This window comes from Prionailurus bengalensis, chromosome D3 (assembly GCF_016509475.1).
Source record: "Prionailurus bengalensis isolate Pbe53 chromosome D3, Fcat_Pben_1.1_paternal_pri, whole genome shotgun sequence".
Lineage (NCBI taxonomy): Eukaryota > Metazoa > Chordata > Mammalia > Carnivora > Felidae > Prionailurus > Prionailurus bengalensis.
The window spans coordinates 77,115,907-77,141,513 of record NC_057356.1 but is presented as its reverse complement, the minus strand read 5'-3'; the positions used below and the strand labels follow the sequence as shown (position 1 = coordinate 77,141,513).

Below are 25,607 nucleotides of genomic sequence, written 5' to 3'. Positions count from 1 at the left end.
GATAAAATGAACAGATAAACTCCTCACGTACCAATCCAAGCCCGATTGATGGGACTGTAGAGTAGCTCCAGGACCTAATGAATTGGCTTTAAATATGCAGATTCTTTGGGAACTGACTAGATCCCAGTCCCCAGCAAGCCTAGAGTGGCCGGTGAATTGTGAGGCATCCATTCGTTTGAGAAGCCAGGAAAATAACAAAGCCCTGAATGCCTTTAGGAGAAGCACTTAAAAGACATCTCATAAAAAATACGTTTTCAACTCTGCTCTTTGGTTGGAAAATCCCCTTACGAAGGGAAGTTTCTGTTTTTCTTCCTATAGCTTCAGAAAAAGAGATGGTTTACACATATTTTCTTATGTGCCGTGCTACTTTACCTGGAATAACGCTAAATATTTTTAGGTCTTCATTTTTAATCACAAAGTCATGTACTTTTTGATGCTACTGAAGGGGCCCAAATATATGCCCTCCTGTTTCTTTTTCTCTTCAACACCTTAAACCTTCCATCGTCTCCTTTGAATAATCACTGAAAATTCAGAACAGTGCCCTGGCCTAATTGAGTTTAATCCCAAAGTCTGTTTCTGATTGTCTTCTATTCTTGCTCCCCAAACCTAAGATTAAAACAGAAATTCTGGGGCGCCTGGGTGGCGCAGTCGGTTAAGCGTCCGACTTCAGCCAGGTCACGATCTCGCGGTCCGTGAGTTCAAGCCCCACGTCGGGCTCTGGGCTGATGGCTCAGAGCCTGGAGCCTGTTTCCGATTCTGTGTCTCCCTCTCTCTCTGCCCCTCCCCCGTTCATGCTCTGTCTCTCTCTGTCCCAAAAATAAATAAACGTTGAAAAAAAAAATTAAAAACAAAACAAAACAAACAAAAAAAAACAACAGAAATTCTGTGGCTGCAGGCAAATAAGGTGAACAGTAAGACACATATAGGCAAATCCATTATATATTAAAAAATATATATATATTTATTATACATTATATAAAATATGTTATTTATATTTTCATCCTCTGTTCCTTGAGTTTATTTTACTCGGAGATGAATGGTAAGCATTGAGGAGTCCACCTTTCAGACTGTTTGCCAGGAACAAGATTAAATTTCATAATGAGTGTCAACTTTTCCATTTAAAAGCTCATGACCATCTATGTCTGTCTGCTGCACTGGGATTTGGTTCTCTTTCGTCTTTATCCTATCCTGCTGCTATATGGGAACTTTTATTCATTTTTTATCATCACGCCTTCCTCTATCTGCTCTCTCAACTTCATGTTCTCTCCCTTTATTTGGAAAGATCCTCTGTGAAGCGAATCCAGCTTTAAAGAAAACCAACCAAACCTACAGTCACCAAGGGTTGGTAATTTCTGCATTTGGTTGCAAGTCATTATTTTAGAGTCTCTCAGCTTTCAACATTTTTCTTCTCAGATGAAGATAATACTGAGAAACAGAACACATCAACCGTATGCTTCTTGATGTTTAATAATTTTAGATGATGAATCTTGTGAAACATTTCATTCCATCCAGGTAGAATGATGCACAGTTTGGTTTTGACGGTTATACTGCCCACTACAGAGGGAATATGTCTAGGTATGTCCCTTTCAAGGTCACCCACTCGGCGCTGCTAATTTTAGCCGTCTCAGTGAGCGTCCCTAAGAAGTTTCTTTCTAAGCTGTCAGTTTCCAGGTGTGGCACATGAAAATACTTTCCCAGAGAGGCAAAGCAGTGACAGAATAATGCTTCTGGATTTTTTTTAAATCTTCCGTCTTGGATTTGGACAAAATTCAGGAAAGGAAATGGCCACGCTACAGATTCTACTTTGGTATGTAACAGGAACGATTCTCAACAGTTCGGAAAGATTTATGGTATCTCTTCTATGGTTTTCTTCTGGTGTTCCTCTAATGCTCTTCTTACTACTATAATCAAAATAGGAAGGGAGAGAGAGAGAGAGTGAGAGAGAGAGAGAGAGAGAGAGAGAGAGTGTGTGTGTGTGTGTGAGAGAGAGAGAGAGAGAGAGAGGCAGGGGAGGACTGCTGCGGGAGGAGGGGGAGGAGGGTGGATCCTGCCTGTGGCTTCCGCGTTTTTCAGAGAACTTCAGACGACTGCAGTACTCGTTCTAAACAAACAACACAATGCCTCTTCTTTTCACCTTGGCTCCACCCCCTCCGCCCCGTCCGTCCACGGGTTTCCTATGTGTACTTCAAATGCCTGCTAATCTTGCTATGAGAGCTGCTGGTGTTACTCTCAAAAGATTTTATCCGGCAGCAAGATCCTGCCTTTTTCAGAGGCAAGCCACTAACCCTGAGGTCCTGCACAATCTTGCAGAACGCTGCTTGGTGTCCCGAGCCTCTGGGACAGCTCGTCTGGGTTTCATCAGCTCACTGGGGCTGCATTTCACCAGGCCCCTTTGCCAGGGCCTCCCCGGTGGCGTCAACAAGGGTCACACCTCCTGCAGAAACAGCCCTCAAGTTTCATCACAGTGATGCTAAAAAATATTCTCCAGCTTCAGCAATGACCTAGTTCATTCAAGGGCAGGGGGGAAAAAAACGTCTTCTTCCAGAACTTCCCTGGGCACGGAATTTTCCCTCTTAGGAAGATAGGAGCTTTCCTGGAAACAGACCCAACTGTGCTTTGACCCGAACATCGAAAAGACCCTGAACCCCGTAACTCCTCCGAATCTCCCCAGTCCAGGAGCAGGGACACCCAATCAATGCCTCCCACACAGCCTGGGGAGCCCACAGCTGAGCCAGCCCTCCTATCACGTCTCTTGGACAAAAAGTATTGAAAAGTAAGTATCTGGACTTTGGATTTTACATGAAGAATGGCTGTGCTTTAAATAAGTAGTCGTTGGCATTTTCTGCAATACGGAACAAAGCAGGTGGTTTCCTTACGAAATACAACAGGAGGAAACACGTCGGGGCTGTATGGCATATTTGGCTAGCCAGGGTTTTAAAGTGGCCAAATTATCGTCTGTAGTTTAGATCCATTCAAACCCTTTTGTAGAAATGATTATTTTTTATGCCCATTTATTGTGGCCCGATAGCAATTGAAGTAGATTCTTTCACATCCTGGCTATCTCGACAATTAGAAAAATCAGGCACACAGGATGATTCAAAGGAGTGGTCCGCCAAGGCTGTGCAAAGTAACATGAAAACCTGAGGTAATTACCCAGATGACTCAGGCCCCAGATCCTTCGGCCTGAAATATTTGAGCATTTTAGTCAGAAGTTATTTGTTTTGCTTGGACGGTATGAATGATTGAAAATCCCTACCTTCTGGGTAGACACAGCAGTATCTCGTCTGGCAAATGGCTGAAAAGCTATCAGGCATTTCAAAATGGCTGATGCAGACATTCACCGAATCATTCAAGAGATCTGCTTTCCTTTCCCTTTTCTTTTTCAAAATTGTGGTAAAAACACCTAACATGAGATCTACCCTCTCAATGAATTTTATTATATATATATATATATATATATATATATATACACATTTATTATATATATATGTATACACATTTATTATATATATATGTATACACATATACATGTACATATACATATGTATATACATATACATATAATTTATCGTCAGATTGGTTTCCATACAACACCCAGTGCTCAATGAATTTTAGAGTGTAGAGTACTGTATTTTTAACTATCGGCATGATGTTGTACTTGTTAAATAGATTCCTTAAAAACGTAAGGCAAAAGTCCATCAAAAAAAAAAAGCCATCGATAAAATGGAACCACTGTTACGTTACATTTTGGTGAACACATCTAAACTTTAAAACCACTGATTAAGGGTGTCAGTTACAGACATCTGGCACTCATTTAAAAATAGATAAAAACAAGAACAGCATTTAGTGCTGCTTCTGCTCTGCTATTTCCCTGCCCCAACCTTTTCCTGAAGTGAAGGTATCCTTCATTTTTGAAGCTTAACTAACCAGGAATGAATCGTGCATCCCAGCTAAAGGTAAACTGCATGAGCTTCACTGCCGTGAGGCTTTGGAGCCCAAATCCAGGATGTTGTGAGTGACCTTCTGAATCAACAGGTTGACAAACCCTGTATCAACAAGCACTGATGATCAATAACCACGTTCAGATCTTGGAAGTCAGGATTTCAAACAAACCAAAGCAAGTCTGCTGCCGACTGACACTGGCCTCTTGAAGTTTCTGCAAAACACTCAATCGCAATTTGGGGAAGACTCTTAGGTAGGGTGGAATTCATGCTTTTGTCAGCTGCAACCTGCCCCCTCCCCCTGCCCCAATCGAATTCATGTTTTAGCACCCCATGCACACCGACAGCATGGACATCAGCCTGCGTTAGAAGGGCGCAGCCAAACTGCTAATCTGGGCGGAGGAGTCAGATTTCCAATCAAATCCTGACTTTAGCACAGTTTTTCAGCCTGTCTGAACTCCAAGGTTCTCATCTGTAAAACGAAGGTACCAACATCCACTTTGACAGGAATGATGGGGATCACATGTAAATACACCTACGGTATCTGTCCTATCCTCGCTTCTCCCCAAAGGCCAGTTCTTCTCCTTGGTTAATTAAAAAGCTCCCCCTCCCTCCCTCTCTCTCTCTCTCTCTCTCTCTCTGTCTCTCTCTCGTGCGTGCGCTAAAACTTCTGAATGCTTTCATTATATAAACTATTAAAGTAGTGGAAGCTACATATTTTTGACATCAGTCCAATGATTATTTTTAGAAAATTTTTTAATGTTTTTTTATTTTTGAGAGAGAGAGAGAGAGAGAGAGAGAGAGAGAGAGAGAATGAGCGGGGGAAGGTCAGAGAGAGAGGGAGACACAGAATCCGAAGCCGGCTCCAGGCTCTGAGCTGTCAGCACAGAGCCGGACGCAGGGCTCGAACTCACACACCGCGAGATCATGACCTGAGCCGAAGTCAGACACTCAAACGACTGAGCCATCCAGGCACCCCTACTTTTGTCTGAAAATAGTTAATGATGTATTTAGCATCTGAAAGGAGAGGTAGAGATTTATTAACGTCATCTGATACTTATCAGTGTATACCAGTACCATATTTAAATATGAGTTTTCATATCCCATAGGAATGGTATGTAGAGGTAAATCGAGGCACACAAAGTGGTGTCTGTGCTAATTATGAAAATAAAGGCGCAAGTCCGGTTCTCCTCAAAGATTCTAGTGGGGCCTTGCATCAATTCCCTTTCTGCTTGGACAGAGCCATTGTGGAGTGAGGGGATGTGAGAACATTCTGAAACGGACTAGCCATGGGGGCCTGAGCAGAGACAGTAGCTGGGTAGGCATCTCAGGAGCCATGGCTGGAATTTCGTGGTCAGTGGTGAAAGTTCATAATGACCAGGGTGCTTCCTTGTTCTGAAGTGAGGGTGAGTCAAGCACAGAGGGACGGAGCATTCCAGAATCAGAAGCAGGCCTCGTGGGACAGTTCCAAAGAATTTTATCAACATCTTTTATTAGTGCACCTGTCTTTCCTGAGCTACGCCACAGCTTTTGCCCGGGCATATCAGAGAGGCTTGATAAATTCTTTGCTTGGGTTACTCACAGGCTCACAAGGAACCCTGTTATTCTGGGCTAAATTCTGCCAAAAAGGAAATCTAGAAATTCAGAAATATAAAGAAACTTGAGAGAAAGTAAGCATGACATCTTAGGGTTGGCAACAGGAAAGAATAAATACCCAACTTCCGTGAGAGAAGAGGGCATTCAAAAACGTTTAGAGCCCTCAATGAGGTTGCAGCCGAAATGCACCCTCCTGGCACTGACCAGGAGACTAGGGACATCAGGTTGAAGAGACGGACACCGGTTGAAGGAGATGTCCGTTCTGGAGAGTTCGTTGCTGAATCCATAGCACTCTACCCCTTCCCCGGCCATCGCTTCCATGGCCATCGCTTCCATGGCCGCTCCCAGCACATCTGGGATGTACGATTCACCTTCATCTTCACTTGGACTTCAGTCCTGCTCTTGGATCACCAGGCTCATTCGCTCCTCAGTCAGTAGTTTCAGATCTTCCTCTAGTTCAGTGGTTCTCAAACTTTAAAGTGCAACAGAATTGAGAGAGCTTGTTAAAATGCAGGCTACTGGGTCCCACCCCCAGAGTTTCTGATGCAGAAGGTCCCAAGAATTTGCATTTCTGACAATTTGCATTCTGGCAGGTGATGCTGATAAACCGTTGTTTTAGGCATTTCTTTGGCCTGTAACTCCTAAGGAGAACCTGTTTGCACCGTTCTTTTCAATCACTAAACTTGCCTACTTCTCAAGAGGTGTGGGAGGCCCAGCCACAACATGCTAGAGCTGGGGAGAACACAAAAGATAAACCCATGAGTTGTCTTGCAGGCAGACATCTCAGGGTGGAGTGTGTCTGTGGGGGATACTGAGTGTGGGCAGGACACACGGACCTGAGTGGCCCATCATTTGGGTGGGTGCTGTTTTTTTTCCAGCGGAGGCTCTCAGGGCAGTCTTCAAGGACAAGCTAGCACTTGAGCTGGGGTTTGAAATCTGGTGGGCGGTGAGCATATGGACCAGATGGAAGGTGGTCTTTCTATGTAAACAACAACAAAAAGCAAAACAAAACATGAAGGGCAGAAAGAGACAGAAGGGAACGGAGCTCAGAAATTCATTTGGTTATGCTAGGCGTCCCCGGAACTTTCTTGGCGAAGCATTCTTTGGTGAAGCCGTCTAATCTTAAATCCTTCCCTTCTCCTGGAATGGAGGGCCCGTGGTAGGGATTTCAGGCACCATGGGCCAGGGAGGGGAAGGTATGGATGCTTCGGCAGGCTTTCTAGAAGGAACGATCAAAAATCAACTCAAACTCGCTTAAACAATAGCAACGGCGGGGACTTACTGCTCACACAACTGAAAAGTCCAGAGTTTGGTCAGGACCTTGGTGCCGGTTCTCCGCATTTCTGGACGCTCTGCTCTTCTCTGTGCTTTGGTTTCAACCTCAGGCTGCCTTCCCCACAGTCTCAAATGGTACTTAGCCTCCCCTGGGGTCGGTGTTCTTTTTCCTGTTTACAGGACAGCGAGGGACCTAAGCTTTGCACTGATTGGATCAGCCCTGAGCGACTGTCTAGAGGGAGCTGTGTGCTGATTGGCTTAGACTTAGGTTAACAGGCCAATCACCGAGCAAGAGCGCTTGATGGCTTTGGACCAGTCAGGGCCCAGGAAGCAGGAAGGGCGAGAGCACCTCATCCCCAGGATTGGGTGATGGGAGAGGCGTGGGGGGATGCATCTAAGAGGACAAGGCAAATGGCCAGTTGGGGGCGGTACTCCTTCCCTCCAAGGCGCACTTTACTAAACACAATTAGATAATGGATGATAAAAAATATTCTTCAGAAATCAAGGCAAGTGGAGGCGAGCCCACAAAGTTTTCTCCTAAGACCTTCTGACTGGCTGGGGGAAGGCTGGTGGATGATGGTGGCCGAGGTGACCCTGGCACTCAGCCCAGCACCCTTTCCCTGTCCCAGGCAGGGAGGGCACGGAAGGGAAGATAACTTTTCCCAAGTGCTCCCCTATCTGCCCGAAATTCCGCAGCCCTTGGTCCAATTTGAAATAGACATTCTTTCCAAAGAGGGACATGGGGGGCCTGGGAGAAAGCAGGGGACAAGAGGAGGAGGGCCCAGAGAGAGAGTTTCTTCAGCACACAGTGAGAACTCTGATGACACATGCCTGGATGGGACACAGCCTTCAGCCCACCGCATTTAACTTCAAACCAAAGTGACGTTAACCAGTTAATCCAAGGCTAATCCCCGGCAGTCAGCTCATTAACTCCACTATCGTGCTGTGTATGTTGATAGCATCATGATCTTTCCTTTCTTCTCTGTCTTTCCCTTGAGGGAGGACAAGGATGAGCCTGGCAGAGGGATGTATCCTTTCAACATAGTAAACTGAAAATCAGAGTCAAGAATCATGGACTCTGCCACTAACAAGCTGGGTGACCTTGGAAAAGTCGCTTAAGCTGCCCGTTTCAGGGGCACTTTTCAACTGTAAAATCAGGGAGGTACTCAACTCTCTCACATGTTTCATTTAACCTTGACCCCCCCCCCTTTTTTTTCCCACCCTTCCTTAAAGAATTGGAAACCGTCACAGATTTTATTTTACTTATTTATTTCTAAATGTTTATTTATTTATTTTGAGAGAGAGAGAGCAGGGGCGGGGCAGAGAGAGGGAGACAGAGAATCCCAAGTGCTGACAGTACAGAGCCTGACATGGGGCTTGAGCTCATGAGCTGTGAGATCATGACCTGAGCAGAAGTCAAGAGTTCATGCTTAACCAACTGAGCGACCCAGCTGCCTCAAAACTGTCACGGATCTTAAATAGCGGAGGAGAGGACTACCAGTGGAAAGACTCTATTCTACCTTAAAAAAACAAAAACAGGAAAAAACAAACAAACAAAAAACCTTCAAGCAACTCCCGAGAACAGAACCAGAAGCAGCCACAGCCCGTGTTCACGATAAATAGGTGCCAGGCACACTCTCAGGCACACAGAGTTACTCACAAGTAACACTGTAACAAGTGAGTAAGAGTTACTCACTTAAAAGTTAAGCTGTATTTGTTTATTAGGTAACTTACATAAATTTAAAATATCCAAAAGGCTATGTAGAGACAATCACTGTCCTTAACAGCCCCCACCCACACTTCCTTAGATACTGGGGTCTCCTGGCCGCAACCCAGTTACCAGCTTCTTGTGTGTTTTTAGAATTATTATGTGTATAAATAAGCATATTAGAATATTCTTCTTGCTTATACAAGTGATAGCATACTCTATGCCCTCTTCTAGATTTTATTTTACTTAACGTATCTTGAAGATTATTTCGTATCAACGCATACAGAACTGCCTTGTTTATTTTTCATGCCCACTGCTGTTCAAAAGAGAAAATTTCATTCTAAACTGTAACCGTATTCTTACTGATGGCCGTTTTGGTTACTTCCAATCTCTTGCTGTCACAAGTAACGAATGCTGCAGTGAACACAGTATGTGCTTATGAAATGTTTGTCTCCTCCATGCCTCTCTTTTAAAAATTAACTTTATGGGGGCGCCTGGGTGGCTCAGTCGGTTAGGCGTCCGACTTCAGCTCAGGTCATGATCTCGCAGTTTGTGAGTTTGAGCCCCGTGTCGGGCTCTGTGCTGACAGCTCAGAGCCTGGAGCCTGCTTCCGATTCTGTGTCTCCCTCTCTCTCTGCCCCTCCTCTGCTCACGCTCTCTGTCTCTCTGTCTCTCAGTAATAAATAAATGTTGAAGAAAAAAAATTAACAACTTTATGGAGGCACGTATTGCGTGTTGTATAATTCACCTTTTCTAAGTGTTCGATTCAGTGATTTTTCGTAAATGTATCAAGTTGTACAACGATCGCCGTAGATCAGTTTTAGAACGTTTTCATCACCCCAAAAAGATCCCTCGTGCACATTTATGGTTGATTCACATTTTCCCCACTGCCTCCGTCTCCAGCAACCACCTACTTTTGGTCTCTATAGCTTCTTTGGGACATCTCATATAACTGGAACCACACAATGTGTGGTCTCACATGTCTGGCTTCTCTCACTGGAATGTTCCTGAGGTTCATCTATATCGTACCACGTATCCACGCTTGCTCTTTTGTATTGTTCCACCGTATTCTACGGTATGGCTACACCACATTGTCTATGTAGGCACTAGTTGGACATTTAGGTTATTTCCAATGGACATTTAGGTTATTTCCAACTTTAGGTTATTATGAATAATCCTGTTAAGAACATTTGTGTGCAAGTCTTTGTGCAGACACGTGTTTTCATTTCTCTTGGGGAGACACCCGGGAATGGACCTTCTGGGGCTCTTGGTAAATTCATGTTTAACTTTTCCAGAAACTGCCAAACCGTCTTCCAAAGTGTCCGTACTGTTTTACATTCCCACCAGCCATGCTTGACGGTTTTCTCCATATCCGGGCCCACACTTGGCTGCCTGTTTTATTATAGTCATTCCAGTGGCTGTGAAAGGCTATCTCATTATGGTTTTAATCTGAATTTCCATAATGACTAAGGCTATTGAGCATCTTTTCACGGGCTTATTTTTTGCCCCTGTTTTTTTTTTTTTCTTTCACATATAACCCTAAAATCACACCCAAGTAAGAACACAGTGCTTGAGTTCCAATAGCCACGTCACTTGCAGGCAGTGAGGAATGAAGTGTGTTACATCAACGCTTTAAAGTTACCGTAAGCTTCCAGGTCATTTTCTGTGAAATGGGAAAGAACACCAGCGCTGGTAGCTTTGCTGTAAGGATTAAATGTGACAATGTCTCTGAAGTGTCCAGCCTGGGGGCTGACACACAGAAGGGACCCAAAACATATTCATTGTCTTTCTCCCTGCCTGGCTTGCCCCCTCCCCACCCACCTCCCCCAAATTCCCAGAATGCATCTTTGGGCTGCGTACCCTGCCCTAACTACCACGGGCCAGTCGGCGCGGCACCCAGATCTGCAGTAACTCAGACGGCAAATGCGGGAACCCAGTTGCCATTGGATTAGGCTGGGTGATGGGAACTAATCCCTCCTGTCCCCCATGAGAACTCACTGTGACAGCTGGCTTTCCTGCTGGCTCCCAAGGCACCGGTTACCCATTCTCTGCGTGTGGGCTGAGAGCGCCTCCCTGACCCCTTGGCAACAGCCTTCCTGTGGACAGCAGCCACACCACCGGCTATCTGTACGGGGCAGATTAGCCAAAATAAAACTTGGCGTCAGTCAAGGGCTTTAAACTCTCAAAGCACTCCCCCGTAACCTCTTGCCTGGTTCTCTACTTTGACAGGAAGGTATTTCGGTAATTTTACTGATGTGAGTGATAGCAGCTAACACTTGTAGAGTTCTTACTATGCCATTTAGAGGAGCTTTATCCGTAGTCCCTTAATTTTCCTACCAACGAAATGAAGGAGAGACTGCTCTCACCCTAGTTTTACGGATGAAGGAACTTAGAGCCGAAGTAAGCTAGTAAGCGGCCGGGCTCAGGTTTGAACCCGGGAACCCGGTCCTTCATCGCCACATCCTTATACTCTTCTGCGAGGGGCCCTGCCCATTTTGGAGTATCTATGAAAACGTAATATGTGGCTGTTCTTTTATCCAGCAATCCCATTTCTTGGTATTTAGTCTCGACAACCGCTGAGGTGCCCAAGGAAGCATTTAGCAGGGTGACGTTTCTTTGGGACACACTTGGAAGTCTAAAACACTCTAGCCTAGCTATGTGCCATCAGCACAAGAACATACAGATGAAGCACACTTATTGCCGCGCTGCGCAATACTGATGTGACTGAGCAGTTGTTAAAAAATGATGCAGCCCTTTATGGATTGGACTGACATTGGAAGATTGCCAAAGCTTATCGCTAAGATAAGCCAGCCGCCTGGGAATATACCCAATTCAATGCCACGCATGCAACAAAATTGTGTATATGTTTAGATGACTATATACGTACGTGGATAGAAATCATATATATTTATATATGTAAGTGTTATATATATAATTAAAATATATTTGTATATAAAGATAATAGAGATATAAAGATCTATTTAAAGTTTACGTATTTATTTTGAGAGAGAGAGAGAGGGAGGGCAGAGAGAGAGGGAGGGAGAGAATCCCACGCAGGCTCCGTGCCATGAGCACAAAGCCGGATGTGGGCCTCAACCCCATGAACCGTGAGATGGTGGCCTGAGTCAAGATCAAGAGTTGGACGCTCCACCGACTGAGCCACCCCGACACCCCCATATATATATTCAGACGACGACACGCAGACCTGGACAGAAAGATGCCTGAAAGCCTGGCAAACACTTCCTCCTGAGAAAGTGCTGAGATGAGGGCCAGTGCAAGTGGGAGACTTTGCTTTTATGTGTATTTTTGCAAATAGGGACGAATGCATTTAGACTCTGTGTAATGAAAGGTAAACCGATTTCTTTTAAAAAAGGAAGCGACCACAGCTGAAAAACAAAATAAAGTCATGCACATCTTGTGTTCTTTCCAGTTAACATGTTACCTCCCCAAGGTGTCTGTGAATGCCACTGCAGCCCCCCCCCCCCGCCCCCTGCTAATATCAGTAATTCGATATTGGTTGCCCACGTCCGGCTGAGAATGAGAAATCGGTCTTCAAGTGTTCTAACCTTCAGAGGAGCCATGAAACCTGAACCACGGCCTGACTTAACTGTCCTCTCCCTTGTCGTCAGCACAGCCCTGGCTGGGACACCGTGGCGGCTGAACCGTCTCTGTGGGTCACATAGCACGGTTGTCAGTGTTGTGGGACTGACCTGTGGGACTTCACCATCAGGAAGCAGTCACCTGGAGAGGCGTCGCAGATGACACATAAGGTCCCTGGTGTCACCCCAATTCTTGTGGAGCAGTTCTGTCCTTTCTTCCCTTTCTGTCCATAGCAGTGGACCCTGGGAAGGGGAGGGGCCATGTAAATTACTCTCACAGGTGAATGTTCTACCAGGAGAAATTTTTAGGCATTAACTGGTATATCGCTTTAAAACCAAATTACTGGGGCGCCTGGGTGGCGTAGTCGGTTAAGCGTCCGACTTCAGCCAGGTCACGATCTCGCGGTCCGTGAGTTCGAGCCCTGCGTCGGGCTCTGGGATGATGGCTCGGAGCCTGGAGCCTGTTTCCGATTCTGTGTCCCCTCTCTCTCTGCCCCTCCCCCGTTCGTGCTCTGTCTCTCTCTGTCCCAAAAATAAATAATAGACGTTGAAAAAAAAATTTAAAAAAAAAACAAAAACAAAAAAAACAAATTACTGTGGTAACCCACAGCAGAAAAGGAAATCGAGGAAACCAAGTGACGTCCTTCCTTAAAGCCTACTGATTACCACCTTGAAAACGAGTTATGGAGCACATTCTCCCTATGCCATTTACATAGTTCTCTGCTTTTACAGATGAAGAACTTTGACCAGGTAGGTGGCAGAGCTAGATGTGTAGATTCGTCCCTGGCAAGTGACAAAGCCTGCATTTGATCCTCAGTCCTTTGATGCTTCCCGGTCAGGAGAATTCTCCAGCCCCCAGAGCCCTTCTCTTGCTACCCTTCCAATTGTCTGAGTAAGTGTCCTGGGAGTGTGGAGAGCCCGGGGAGTCCTCCTTCTGCCCCGACAGCTGCTCCTAAGAAGGGCCGCAGAATGACGTAAGGAGGACTGAATCCCGACCCACGCCACAACACGGATGTGTTGGAAACGTGTGTTAAGAGAAAGAAGCCAGCCACAAGGGACCACATAGCATTTGATCCTGTTTGTTGGGAAATGTCCAGAATAGGCAGATCCACAGGGACGGAAAGTAGATTAGTGGTGGTTGCTTGGGGCTCTGTGTGTGTTTGGGCGGGGGGTGGGGAGGGATGGGAAGATAAGGACTTGAAAGCCAAGGAGAATGGGATTCTTTCTGGGGAAATGAGAATGTTCTAACATTGCTTGTGGCGATGGTCACACAACTCTGAACACACTGAAAGCCGTTGGACTGCACACTGTGAGTGGGTGGATTCTACGGCGTGTGAATTACAGTTCATTAAAGCTGTTTGAAAACAAAGCGTTGCAGAGCCATCAGCCTCGCTGCCGGTCAGTTGAGCTAGTGGGTTCCACTGAAGCCACATTTTTTTTTTTTTTTTTGAAATAATTAGCAAGCACTACATTTTGTGCCAGGTGCTGTTCTAAGTACTTTACAGGCAGTAGTAACTCATTTCATCTTTATAACAACCTATGAAGTATACAAAACTGTTTTGCCTCCGTTTTACAGATGAGGAAACTGAGGCACAGAGAGGCTGGGACACACTTGCTGACGATGCTAGTAAGGAGGGCAGCCAGAATGTAAACCCAGGTACCTGACTCTAGAGCCCTTAACGCCAGATGCCGTGTTCCCACTCAAAAATGATAAGTGGGGTGGGGGTGGGGCCTGGGTGGCTTAGTCAGTTAAGCGTCCGACTCTTGATTTCATCTCAGGTCCTGATCTCACGTTTGTGAGATCGAGCCCTGCGTTGGGCTCTGCGCCGACAGTGCGGAGTCTGCTTGGGATTCTTCCTGCCTCTCTCCTGCTCACACATGTGTGCAAACGTGGACACGCTCTCTCAAAACAAATAAATAAACTTAAAAAAAAAAAAAAACCACCAGTAGATGAGGTCACAAATACAACTTGCATTTCCAGTTGTGAAATAACTGTAAACATTTTAAATTGGATTTAGATTCTGTTCTTTTTGCCCTATGCCTATGTTTTCGCCCTCAAATTGTTCAATAATCCTGAGAAGCATCAACTGTTTATCTCAAGTCAAATCCACAGCTCTAGCTCCCATCACCTGCTCAGAGGTCTGAAAGGGATGAGCAAATACGCTGGCATTGACCGAAACGCTGCCTCTTTCCGCGTGTTTGCGGAGTGGGGGGAGGGGCAGCATTTCCTCAGCAGTGAAAGGACAGCAAGTTGCCATTCATTTCCTTGGTTTTCCGAGCACCGTGCCCTCGTCTGGCTTAGTCATCTCTTCCTACAGGGATTCAGCGGCGCTCGCCAAGTCTTCTGCAAACATCGCCATCCTTGTGCAAGGTGGCTGCCGTGGAAGTTGTCCCCTGGAGTTATTTGCTTTTGATACTTCTTTCAGCCTTGCTGAGAGCAGTTTGTCCATTAGGCATTTCTGTGACTTCTAAGTAAATAATAATGCACGTCAGCTCTGGCCTTTTTATACCTGTTGGAACAATCACGTAACGTCTAAATGTACGTATCATGTAATCTGTGTCTATTTGCCGTCTTGCAGATGAAGTTTCTTTCTGTTCTGTGCGACTAACTTACCATCTAGACCAAGAGGGACTTAGGACGGTTTTATGGGACACCTGTTAACCAGGGACCTGATGGGGTCCAAACTGCACAACTGTGTTTAAAACGTCCTATAACCAAAAAGCGCTGGAAATGCAATCCAAGACTTTTTTTTTTAATGCTTATTTAGTTTTGGGAGAGAGAGAGAGAGAGAGAGAGAGAGAGAGAGAGAGAGAGAGAGAGAGAAGTGGGACAGGGGCAGAGAGAGAGAGAGGGAGACGAAGAATCCAAAACAGCTCCAAGCTCTGAGCTGTCGGCACGGAGCCCCATGCGGGGCTTGAACCCACAAACTGTGAGATCACCAGCTGAGCTGAAGTCGGACGCTCAACCGACTGAGCCACCCAGGTGCCCTGCGATTCAAGTCTTTATTAAAGAATGTCGACAGGATTAGGGGAGCCTGGGTGGCTCAGTCGGTTGAGCATCCGACTTGAGCTCAGGTCACGAACTCGTGATTTGTGAGTTCGAGTCCCGCGTGGGGCCCTTTGCTGATAGCTCAGAGCCTGCTTTGGATTCTGTGTCTCCCTCTCTCTCTGTTCCTCCCCCGCTCATGCTCTGTCTCTCTCTCTCAAAAATAAAGACTAAGAAAAAAACAAAATGTTGAGAGGATCCAATTAACTAATCATAGCATCTCTTTCTCAGTCTCTGTGACTCAATCTCCCCCGCATAACCCCGCGGCTTTTCAGACTTCTCTCCCAGCCCTTGTGCTGTGTTGCAGACCCAAGCGGTTGTCTTCCTTGTTGATGCAAAGATACTTCTTCTTCAGCTTTACCGCTCTTTCTGCCCGTTACGTGCATCAGCGGACCCTCAGGTCAGAGCAGAGTTGCTTCCTGTGCACTCCTCGTGAGGAAAGGAAGGAGGTGTGTTCTCCTAAATCAGTTATTTCTACCCCGCTATTCAGAAAGCTTGGGTGCGTCACATAGGGGCAATTTGGGAATGCTTTTTTGTTTCCAAGAACTACACTTATTCTAGACAGAACACCTTGAGATTAAGGAAATGCTGTGGGAACATCAGGGGTTGCAGGAAAGGCCTCAAAGGGAAGGAAGGGCTGGCAGAATGTTCCAAGGGCTGAGTCTACCAGGCAGGGGCGGCCCTGAGGTTCCACGATGTGTGCCCCACACGGGGGCCCCATGCCCAGAAGGCTCCCAGCGCTCAGGGTGGCGCTCTGTTGTTCCCATCTCGAATATCTGAATCCTTTTTTGCACAAGCAACTCATTTTCAGCTTGAACCAGGTCCTACCAAATCAGAGAATTGGTTCCAAACGGTTAAGAAGCTGTTCCATCCATACGGAGAAGGGTTTCCCCGTCTACGAGACAGTTGTGGCCATTTAGATCCAGACTTTTCCGCCAAGAGCTTAGCTCGCGTCTGCTGTAGGACCCTCAGCATCCCCAGAGTCACCATTTGCAGGTCTAAGTGCCTCCTCCCTGTCTGTGCTAAATGTATCTGATGGTGGTGGGAGCCTTCCTCCTCCTGAGCTTCGTGGCATGTGAGAACAGCTCACCAAGTGAAGGGGAAGTGGGAGCTTCCTGTTTGGATAGAGCAAAATGTTATTTCCAAGCATGGGGCTCTCCAAAGAGTGCTTTTGACAGAGTGGTGCCAGCACGGTACGTGGAGGGTAGAGTGGAAAGGGCCCTCTGGGTTCAGACAGACCTGTGTTCTTAACGCTGCCGCGCATCTGTGTGGGTTGTGCACTGCACAGCTCCGGGGACGGTATCAGCCTGCACAGCCATGAAGGGCGCCCCAGGGCAGCAGCCACTTGAGCTGTGTGATCCTGAGCAAGTTGTTGAATCTCTCTGAGCATCAGCTTTCTCATCCTTAAGATGCAGGAGGTGTTAATAACCACTCAGGCAATTTAAAAGAGGTGAAATGAGATTGCATACGTGGTGACCAATCAAGTGTTAAATGCCTGCATGTATCATGCTAACTCACTGCCCTCCTGGGGGCGCTCGTCCGGAGCTCCAAGGAGCACTGCTTGCCCAGTTTCAAAACACCTCCCCCCTGGAGATTCATTTGCATTTAACTAAGGCCTCTTTTTTGGAGGCGAGTGTGCCTACGCACTTTTTGAGTCCCATGAAGAGACTTTGAGGACAGAAAGATGAGAGAGACGTGACACTGGCTGTGGGCTCAAGCAGTTCTCTCTCGGGGTGGATTAGTGGTTCTCCACTGGGGCTGCCCTCCCCAGGGACACTGGAAATGTCTGCGGACACTTTGGATTGTCGTGACTCGGGGGAGGGGTGCTGGTGGCACCCGGTGGGTCGAAGCCAGGGGTGCTGATGCTATGATGCACAGGGCAGACCCCACAACCAGACATCCGGTCCAAGGGCCAGCAGCGCCGCAGGTGAGAAAGCCCGCCCGAGGACTTCCCATCTGCCCACCAGCCCAAGTGCCAGTGCCCGGCCTCCGACGAGCCAGGGCGTGCTCCTTCTGTCCCTAAGGGCCACTAAACGAAACTCCCAGGACAGTCAGAGGAGCCCCAGAACAAATGTTGATGTCAGGGATTTGTGTTTTTCAGATTCACGAGGCACGTAAGGATGACAGACTCAGGAGGGCCCCAGAGGCGCACCCTTTGTTTTCTATCTACGTTGCTTTCCCAGAAAGTTCCTGAGAAGTCAGACGTCGTGCTTCGCTGCATGATATCTGGTAACCACCAGTGGCTCATTTTCCTCTGAAATCTCCCTGCGGACCCGGGTTTTTGGCTCACAGAGGCATTATTAAAAATCATTTGTGGGGCGCCTGGGTGGCGCAGTCGGTTAAGCGTCCGACTTCAGCCAGGTCACCATCTCGCGGTCCGTGAGTTCGAGCCCCGCGTGGGGCTCTGGGCTGATGGCTCAGAGCCTGGAGCCTGTTTCCGATTCTGTGTCTCCCTCTCTCTCTGCCCCTCCCCCGTTCATGCTCTGTCTCTCTCTGTCCCAAAAATAAACGTTGACAAAAAAAAAAAAATTAAAAAAAAAATCATTTGTGAAAATGGCCTGGGAAGTCTGTTCTGAGTAACCAGTTGAACAACTAAATCCTCTATGATTTTTTTTCCCCCCCGAAGGATTTCTTTGAGTGACTTCCTGGATATAGCCTAGTGATCTTTTTCACTTCGCCTTGTGGTTCTGGGTTAGGCGACTCCCGCCCTGGTTATTTTTTCAGAGAATCCATTCTTAATTTCCTGTGTACATAGGAATGTCGTGAGTAATTTTCCTTCAGTCGATTTATTGGAACCTTCTTGATCACTCTTTCCTTGATATCCCCCAAACCAGCTACATACATCTCCCACTGGCCGCCTTCGTCGGGCATGCTGGTCAGCAGTGAAGAGGTAAAAACCAAGGCAGGGGGTGCCCAATGGAGGAGGAGCAGGGGGCTGGGATTCTCCCTGGGCTGGAGAATAAACAACCCAGACCTGACCCCAAATTGGTGCCCCCGGTGGTAAGAAGGATTTCTTATTAAACGAAAATAATAGGAGCAAAATAATTGGGTTAGGAAGTGGTACCTTGTACCTTGTGGATTGTTTCCTTTCTTGGACCGTGTCTCTACCTTCGAAAACATAGAGGCACCAGTGGTCTTTCCGGAGGGCGCACAGAAAACTCTTCTCCCCGGAGATCCCTTTTTCTAGATGGGGAGAGGAAAAGAGCCAGCTTCTGAAATGGCCGTGCTTCCTTAGCTGAAGTCATAACAAAATCTCATCTCTGGTCTGGGTGCTGGGGTGTCCACCTGTGAGTGAGTTCAGCCTCTTCGAGGCCAGAGCCAAGCCCCCATCTTTCTTGGCATTTGTCCATAGCCATTCAAATAGAGGGACGGACACACGTCCACCACTGAACCTCCATGCCGTGGCCCCCATGTGTCCTCAGGAAGCCCCAGTGTTTGGAGGTACCCTAAACTTGGCTACCGGTCCCCACGCACAATGGCGAAACATTCTGGAGGTGGCTCTCCATGTGTGACCTGCAGGTAGGCTTAAAAAAACAAGGGTGGGATTTTGGGGCGAGGTTTCCAGCAAGTGGAGGGAGAAAAGAGAACCACCCACAAAGGTACAAGATACCACTTCCCTGTGTGAGTCTCATTTCTGGCTGATTATTCAGATCTATACTGCACAAGAGGAAAAAAACCAGTCAGCCGCTAAGAAACTGGGGGCATCAACCAGCCCTGATCGGTCTGAATGAAAAAATTGGAGTCCAAGAGATTCGAATGAGTGTCCCGGGCCCAGCTCATGCACACTTTATGTACCTTCTTTTAAAAAAAAGGAGTCCAGGATATACAAAAAAGGAGGAAGGAATTCCTGAGAAGGAATCCGAGAAAGCCGACTGAGAGGGGGACAAAAGGCTAAGAACAGGCAGAGATGAATTGTAACCCCCAACCTCCTTGGTGGTTTCTCAGGGAAGCTCATTTTTGGTGCTTTAGTCACTTGCCTGGAAGGGACTCAGCCAAACCACTGGGGAAGAAGGGTGTATCCTTGCACGTAGGTCTGTCTGCTCCTAGTTCCGGGGACCAAGTAGTCAGGCGGGCTCTACCTGAACGGGGAGGCCAGGAGGATCCCCCACGTTCATGGTGCTGGCACAGAGGTAGCCTAGCTGGGAGACGCCCCATCAGACAAGACACAGGGAGGGAGGCAGGGGCTCTGAGCACCGTCAGGATGGGTCCATGGTGCAGGGCCCAGAAACACGTGGGGTTCTTCTCTTCGTGGTGTCTGGGGCTGCTCACCAAAAATCCTGTGGTATGTCAGACACAGACACAAGAAGGATGAATCTAGAACACTGTTTTGTTTCCCAATACTGGGCTTTCCTCCTGCAGACAGGGCACATGTGGGTACGTTTTCAGTGTTACGGAGGCTAGGGGGGAAGCTCATTGGGACACACTGGAAACCTTCCTTCGCGGTCACAGGGGTAAAAAAAATCCCAAGGGGTGAATGGAATTCCTGGGGGTTTCACCAGATTAGTCCATCAGATCTGGTTACCGATCACAAGGGCAGGAGGAAGCCCTCCTGAGGGAGAAAGCGTAGGGCAGTTTCTGTGACGACACCAGTCAGGTATGCACAGGACCGGCCCGGAAATCATACACGCCTCATGAGGGGACTAATCCACTAACGTGCTAATCCACTTTGTTCTTCCCTCTTTTGTGCCATGGCATACGCTCAGCTCCGAGCGCCGTTTAAGGATACTTCTCCACAGGTACAGTGACTTCCGTGCAAATAGGAAATGAACATTTCAATGGTTTTATTCAATTCTTCGAGTAAAGTGGGAACCAGAAAGTAGGAACATTTGAGGAATTAGGTATTTATAGGCAGTTTAATAAGGGAACGTTAGGATAAGATTGTTGGACTAGGTAAAACACTGGTTAATGTCCTGTAGGGCGATAAACCAAGACTTATGGGGTTTTCTTTTCTGCCAGGCAGGGATTATTTACGTCTCTGTTGGATAAAAATCTACAAGTTTGTATGTAACTTCACTAAATCTGGGAGTTTAACCATTTTTTAAGTTTATTTATTTATTTTGAGGGAGGCAGAGACAGCGTGAGCAGGGGAAGGGCAGAGAGAGAGGGAGAGAGAGAGAATCCCAAGCAGGCTGCGCCCTGTCAGTGCAGAGCCTGACGCGGGGCTCGGACCCACAAAACCGGGAGATCATGACCTGAGCAGAAACTGAGAGTCAGATGCTTAACCGACTGAGCCACCCAGGTGCCCCAAACTGGGAATTTTAATCAGTGGTAATCGTCAAATTAAACGATGTATATTCCCCTAGGTGATTCTTAGATGGACCTTTGTCCCCATAGGACACGGAAAGAAGATATTATCCACATTTTTTCCTCATATCCAAGTTTTAGATAATTTTTCTTTTTAAAAAAATGTTTATTCATTTTGAGAGAGAGAGAGAGAGAGAGAGAGAGAGACAATGGGGGAGGGGCAGATAGAGAGGGAGAGAGGGAATCCCATGCAGGTTGCACGCTGCCAGCACAGAGCCCGACTCGGGGCTCGAACTCACAAACCGGGAGATCATGACCTGAACTGAAATCGAAGAGTTGGACACTTAACCGACTGAGCTACCCAGGTGCCCCTAGATGATTTTTCTTAATAGCTCCTTAGGGTTAGGGACAGCATTTCATTTTGTAGGCCTCATCCACCCCCCTGCACAGGATCATCTTAGATACGTAGCTTGCTCAATAGTGCTTATCGGACGATGCATTTGAATCAATGAGAGAGATTTTCCAGTTCCCCAACTGACACAGTTCAGCATGTCCATCCCTATGGCTTATTGCTCACTCCTATTCATTGCTTTATGATTTTCTTTTCTAAAAATGCCTACTGCAATAGGAATATTCTTCTGTTGTCATTGTCAGGTCAGCCCAAGCCAGAGGTAACTTGGTATAAGAATGGTCGAGCCATAGATGAGTGTGGCATTGTTTCCAGTTATGAATTCTTCCAGAATCAGTATATTCACCTGTTACATCTCTATCGGTAAGTAGACGTGCCTCTGTGGACTGTTTACAAAGGTCCCTGCATTGGGTCATGTGCTGGTTGTACCGGGTAATGTCAAAAGATTGACTCCCCTTTGCTTTTTTGCATCCTAACATTAGATGCCATGAGCAGGCATCAGGCAAGGCGTCCAGCTGAGCTCCTCTAATTGGCTTCTTTGATGGAATTACAACTTTACCTAGAACTTTATTCGAGGTGGTCCAGCCATTTTCATTCACTGGAAGAGCTTTTCATTTAATCTTATTCCCTCTGGAAAGTCAAGAAACACAACATGGTTTTGGCAGTCATTCAATCTCTCTTGCGTAGCAATGGAAGGAAGAAGGAGTGGCTGGCCATGAATCCACAGCCCATTGGTGATGGACAGAAGGCTGAAAACCATGCCTTCTGGCTTTATTGTAGGAAGTCGTATGGTCTAGCATAGTGGTTTCTATTCTTTTTTGTTTCCCCAAGAACTATTCGGATGAAATCAGGAAGCCCCATGTGGGAGGCAGAGAAAATGAGAACTGCTTTGGTTGAGGGTGGGTGGAGAGTCTTTGCTCTTGGTCCCCTTGCTGAATTGGTCACAGTGTTCCTTATGGGGACTGTGAGGACTCCAAGGTCTGCAGAGTGTGTATGAACATGACTGGGAGGCATGCGCATGTGCTGATAGACTTGGGTTTGAATTCTGACTCTACTGTTTTCTGTCTGTGTGACCTTAGCCAGTTATTTAACCTCTCCCAAACTAAATTTGTTGATCTGCAAAATAAAAGGAGTGCTGAGAGAATTAAATGATTTTATGCTCGTCAAGTTCTTGCTGTGTAGTAGTTATTCAATAAACACTTGCTTCCTTATCTTCGTATCCACTCTTTTGTTTCAAAGTATTCCCAGAGATCACTTTACCACGTTGGAAATCCTTGACTCAGCTGTCTTACAGAATAGCTAACCTGGTATTCAAGATGCTCGTTTATTCATCTACCATGTAATTCTTTTTTTTTTTTAATTTTTTTTTTAACGTTTATTTATTTTTGAGACAGAGAGAGACAGAGCATGAACGGGGGAGGGTCAGAGAGAGGGAGACACAGAATCCGAAATAGGCTCCAGGCTCCGAGCTGTCAGCCCAGAGCCCGACGCGGGGCTTGAATTCACGGACCGTGAGATCGTGACCTGAGCCGAAGTCAGCCGCTCAACCGACTGAGCCACCCAGGCGCCCCTACCATGTAATTCTTTAAACATTATTCATCAAGCAACTGTAGTGGCAGCCATTTTGCATAATGCTGGGAGTAGAGATGAACAACAGAAACGTTGTGTATGTCCTCATCAAACCTCAAGTCCAGTTCCAGTGTTGCCAAGGCCTTCCCCTCCCCCCTCTTCATCCCGTTCCACTTAGAATCCATCTCTACGGTTCACAGTAATTCTAGTTACCCATGGCTCTGTCTAGCCTCAGACATTCTCTTCTCTTTTGCACAGGCCCCCCCTTTGGTGTTTATTTATTGCTCAGGATTGACAGTTCGGTAGATTTGGGCCTCCAAGGTGCGGGAGACTTCTCTGTCTCACACTAATGTATCCCCTAAGGAGTGGTACAGTGCACCATAAATATTTGTTAAGAGGATGAGTGGAGAGATGTTGTATCTATACCATACATATATGTGTTGTTAATTTAGATCAGCATTGACAAACTTTTTCTAATTATTTTTTATGTTTATTTATTTTCGAGGGAGAGAGAGACAGTGTGTGAGCAGGGAAGGGGCAGAGAGAGAGGGAAACCCAGAATCTGAAGCAGGCTCCAGGCTCTGAGCTGTCAGCACAGAGCCCGATGCGGGGCTTGAACTCACAGACTGCAAGATCATGACCTAAGCTGAAGTTGGATGCTTAACTGACTGAGCCACCCAGGCGCCCGGCAGACTTTTTCTATAAAGGGCCAGGTAGTAAATATTGTAGGCTTTGAAGGCCTGATGGTCTCTCTCACAGATACTCAGCTCTGCCATCATAGTATAAAAGCAGCCACAGACAATATGGTTTGTTTTTTGTTTTTTTTTTGCGGGGGGGGGAGGGGTATGGCTGTGTTCCAATAAAACTTTAATTACAGGAACAAGTAGGGGGCCAGATTTGGTCTGTGGGCCATAGTTTGCCAATCCCTGTTCTAAATGGTAAGATCCTTGAGTATCTACATGCTACCTACTTCTTTGTACGTTTTCCACTCTTGCCTTTGTCCCCCTGAACATTCAATCCGTATTTCTTGATCGATTAATTTTAGTCTCGCACTAAGCTAAAATATTATACCCACTTTTTTAGCCAGAAGAGAGGCTTAATGAGTATTCTTTTACTTACGGAATGCCATTTAAGAATTGTGGTTTGTTATTTGCTATTTCTACAGGACCAGGAATGTAGGGAAAACCTGTGTTTGTAGGGTAAGGGAGTTAAGGGATGGAGGGATGAGAAGGCCAAGATGACACCCCGGGGCAGGCGGGCCGGTTAAAATGGGAAGAGAAATTTAGGAAGAGAACTTGAGCTGTGGATGGGGCAGGGAGTCCTCATTCTCTTCGCAGAAGTCCAGCGGGGCTGGAACAAATCAAGACTTGAGATGACAGAATGTATTCTTTCCAAACTCCTATTCTGCCATTTGGAAAAGTAACTCACCAACTGGGAAAAGCATTCAGTCCTGGTATAAGGAATTTTAGTGGGGCCATGCACTAACAGATGTGGTTGCATTTTTGTGTTTAGTAGTAAATGAGCTTTGAACGTTCTAACTTTTTACAGCAGTTCTGGACCATAGCTGCCCATTTACATGACCTAGGGAATTTTTAAAACCCCCTAATGCTTGGCCTTCAACTTTGACTAACGCAGTCTGGACCCCAGATGATTCCAGTGTAATTGCCCAGGATGAAAAATTCCTTACATCCTAAAACATTCACCTGCAAAGCAGTTTGACTTCTATCAGTCTGTTAAGTGCCGGTTAGGAAAATGAATGTTACTTTGTGCAAATGCCCTTCAAAGATTTAAAGTGGGTTGTTAGTTATAATACTGGTCTCAAGTTTTCTTGCCATTATGAGGTCACCAGAAGCCACCAGATTAACTCATAGTTCCCCAAAGGAAAGTACTTTTTATTTATTTATTTATTTTTTAATTTTTTTTTTCAACGTTTATTTATTTTTGGGACAGAGAGAGACAGAGCATGAACAGGGGAGGGGCAGAGAGAGAGGGAGATGCAGAATCGGAAACAGGCTCCAGGCTCTGAGTCATCAGCCCAGAGCCCGACGCGGGGCTCGAACTCACGGACCGCGAGATCGTGACCTGGCTGAAGTCGGACGCTTAACCGACTGCGCCACCCAGGCGCCCCGGAAAGTACTTTTTAAACATCTACCTGAGTTTAGTCTTTGGGTCATTCAATCTGCACTCTTAGGTACTGAAAAGCTCTTGTTCCTGTGTTTCCCACGTTTTTGTTTTTGTTTTTTTTCTGGGATGGTAAACCTGCTCTGCCTTTCTGCTTTGTGGCCAGGAGCTAATTAATCGGCCTACTGATCTTCCCCCTTTCCTCAACCGGGCAAGAGTGCCTCTGGGTCCTCCCGTGTTCTCCTCTCATACCCCTCTAATCTTGTAACACCGCGTACTTTGGACAAGTGAGAACACTTGGAGGAGATTGATCAGTGCTGTTGTGACCGTTACGTACCACAGGTCAAGTGTGCTTGGCAGGCAGGGGAATGGAAAGCGGGGAAAGCATTCCAGGGGACAGAGACATCAATAACAGCATGATTGGCGCTGTACCGTGAAAACGTTTTTTTGGTTTTTCGTGTGTTTCCAAAAGACGTGGGGGGTGGGGAGGAAATGCAAATGGATGTTTTCTACCTCGGAGAAAGCAAGTTGGAAGGAGTGAGTGTACAAAAGAGGAATTGTGGTCTGTCAGGAGCACGGTTCAAAGAAAGACAGGTGAACAACAGATAAAAATCTGTCCAGGAACCCACACCTAGGGCGAGACACTCCTCTCCACGGCAAGGAGGCCTCTCCATGGTCATGATCACGTCCCGCTGTGCTGAGAGAGCACAGATTACCAGAGAGGCAGGAGGGAGGGTGGGTGGACTGGGCAGGAAAGCGTGGATGGTGGGGGGGGGGGCTGCCCTCCTCAGCTCACCCCTACAGATGACCTGGTGGTGGGGACGATGGCCAGGAGAACTGCACAGTCACCGTGAGCCAATCTGCTCATGATGTGTATGGGTTTAATAGCGTCCCCCCCCCCTCGTCCCCACCCCTCCCCTGCAAATTCATGTTCACCTGGAACATCAGAATGTGACCTTATTTGGCAATACGATGTCTTTAGCTGTAGTCATTTGAATTAAGGTGACATCACCATGGATTAATGTGGGGTTTAATACCATGACTGGTGTTCTTATAAAAAGGAGAAAACAGACACAGACAGAGGGGAAATAGCTGTGGG

The 25,607-nt window shown here is 46.7% G+C and overlaps 1 protein-coding gene across 4 annotated transcripts in view; it reads left to right on the top strand.

Moving 5' to 3' along the window:
* Positions 1-1,081: 1,081 nt before the first annotated feature.
* Positions 1,082-25,607, top strand: part of ALPK2 (alpha kinase 2) — a 119,431-nt gene continuing 94,905 nt past the window's right edge. Inside the window, exons 1-4 of one of the 4 annotated variants that reach the window (XM_043558985.1) lie at positions 1,082-1,807; positions 13,696-13,776; positions 17,267-17,394; positions 21,064-21,181. In XM_043558985.1, coding sequence (XP_043414920.1) covers positions 17,286-17,394; positions 21,064-21,181 — 227 coding nt within the window. In that variant the 5' untranslated portion in view covers positions 1,082-1,807; positions 13,696-13,776; positions 17,267-17,285. Of the gene's footprint in view, positions 1,808-2,060; positions 2,774-13,695; positions 13,777-17,266; positions 17,395-21,063; positions 21,182-25,607 lie in introns of those variants that run through there. The other 3 variants (XM_043558983.1, XM_043558987.1, XM_043558984.1) reach the window with 3 other exon arrangements.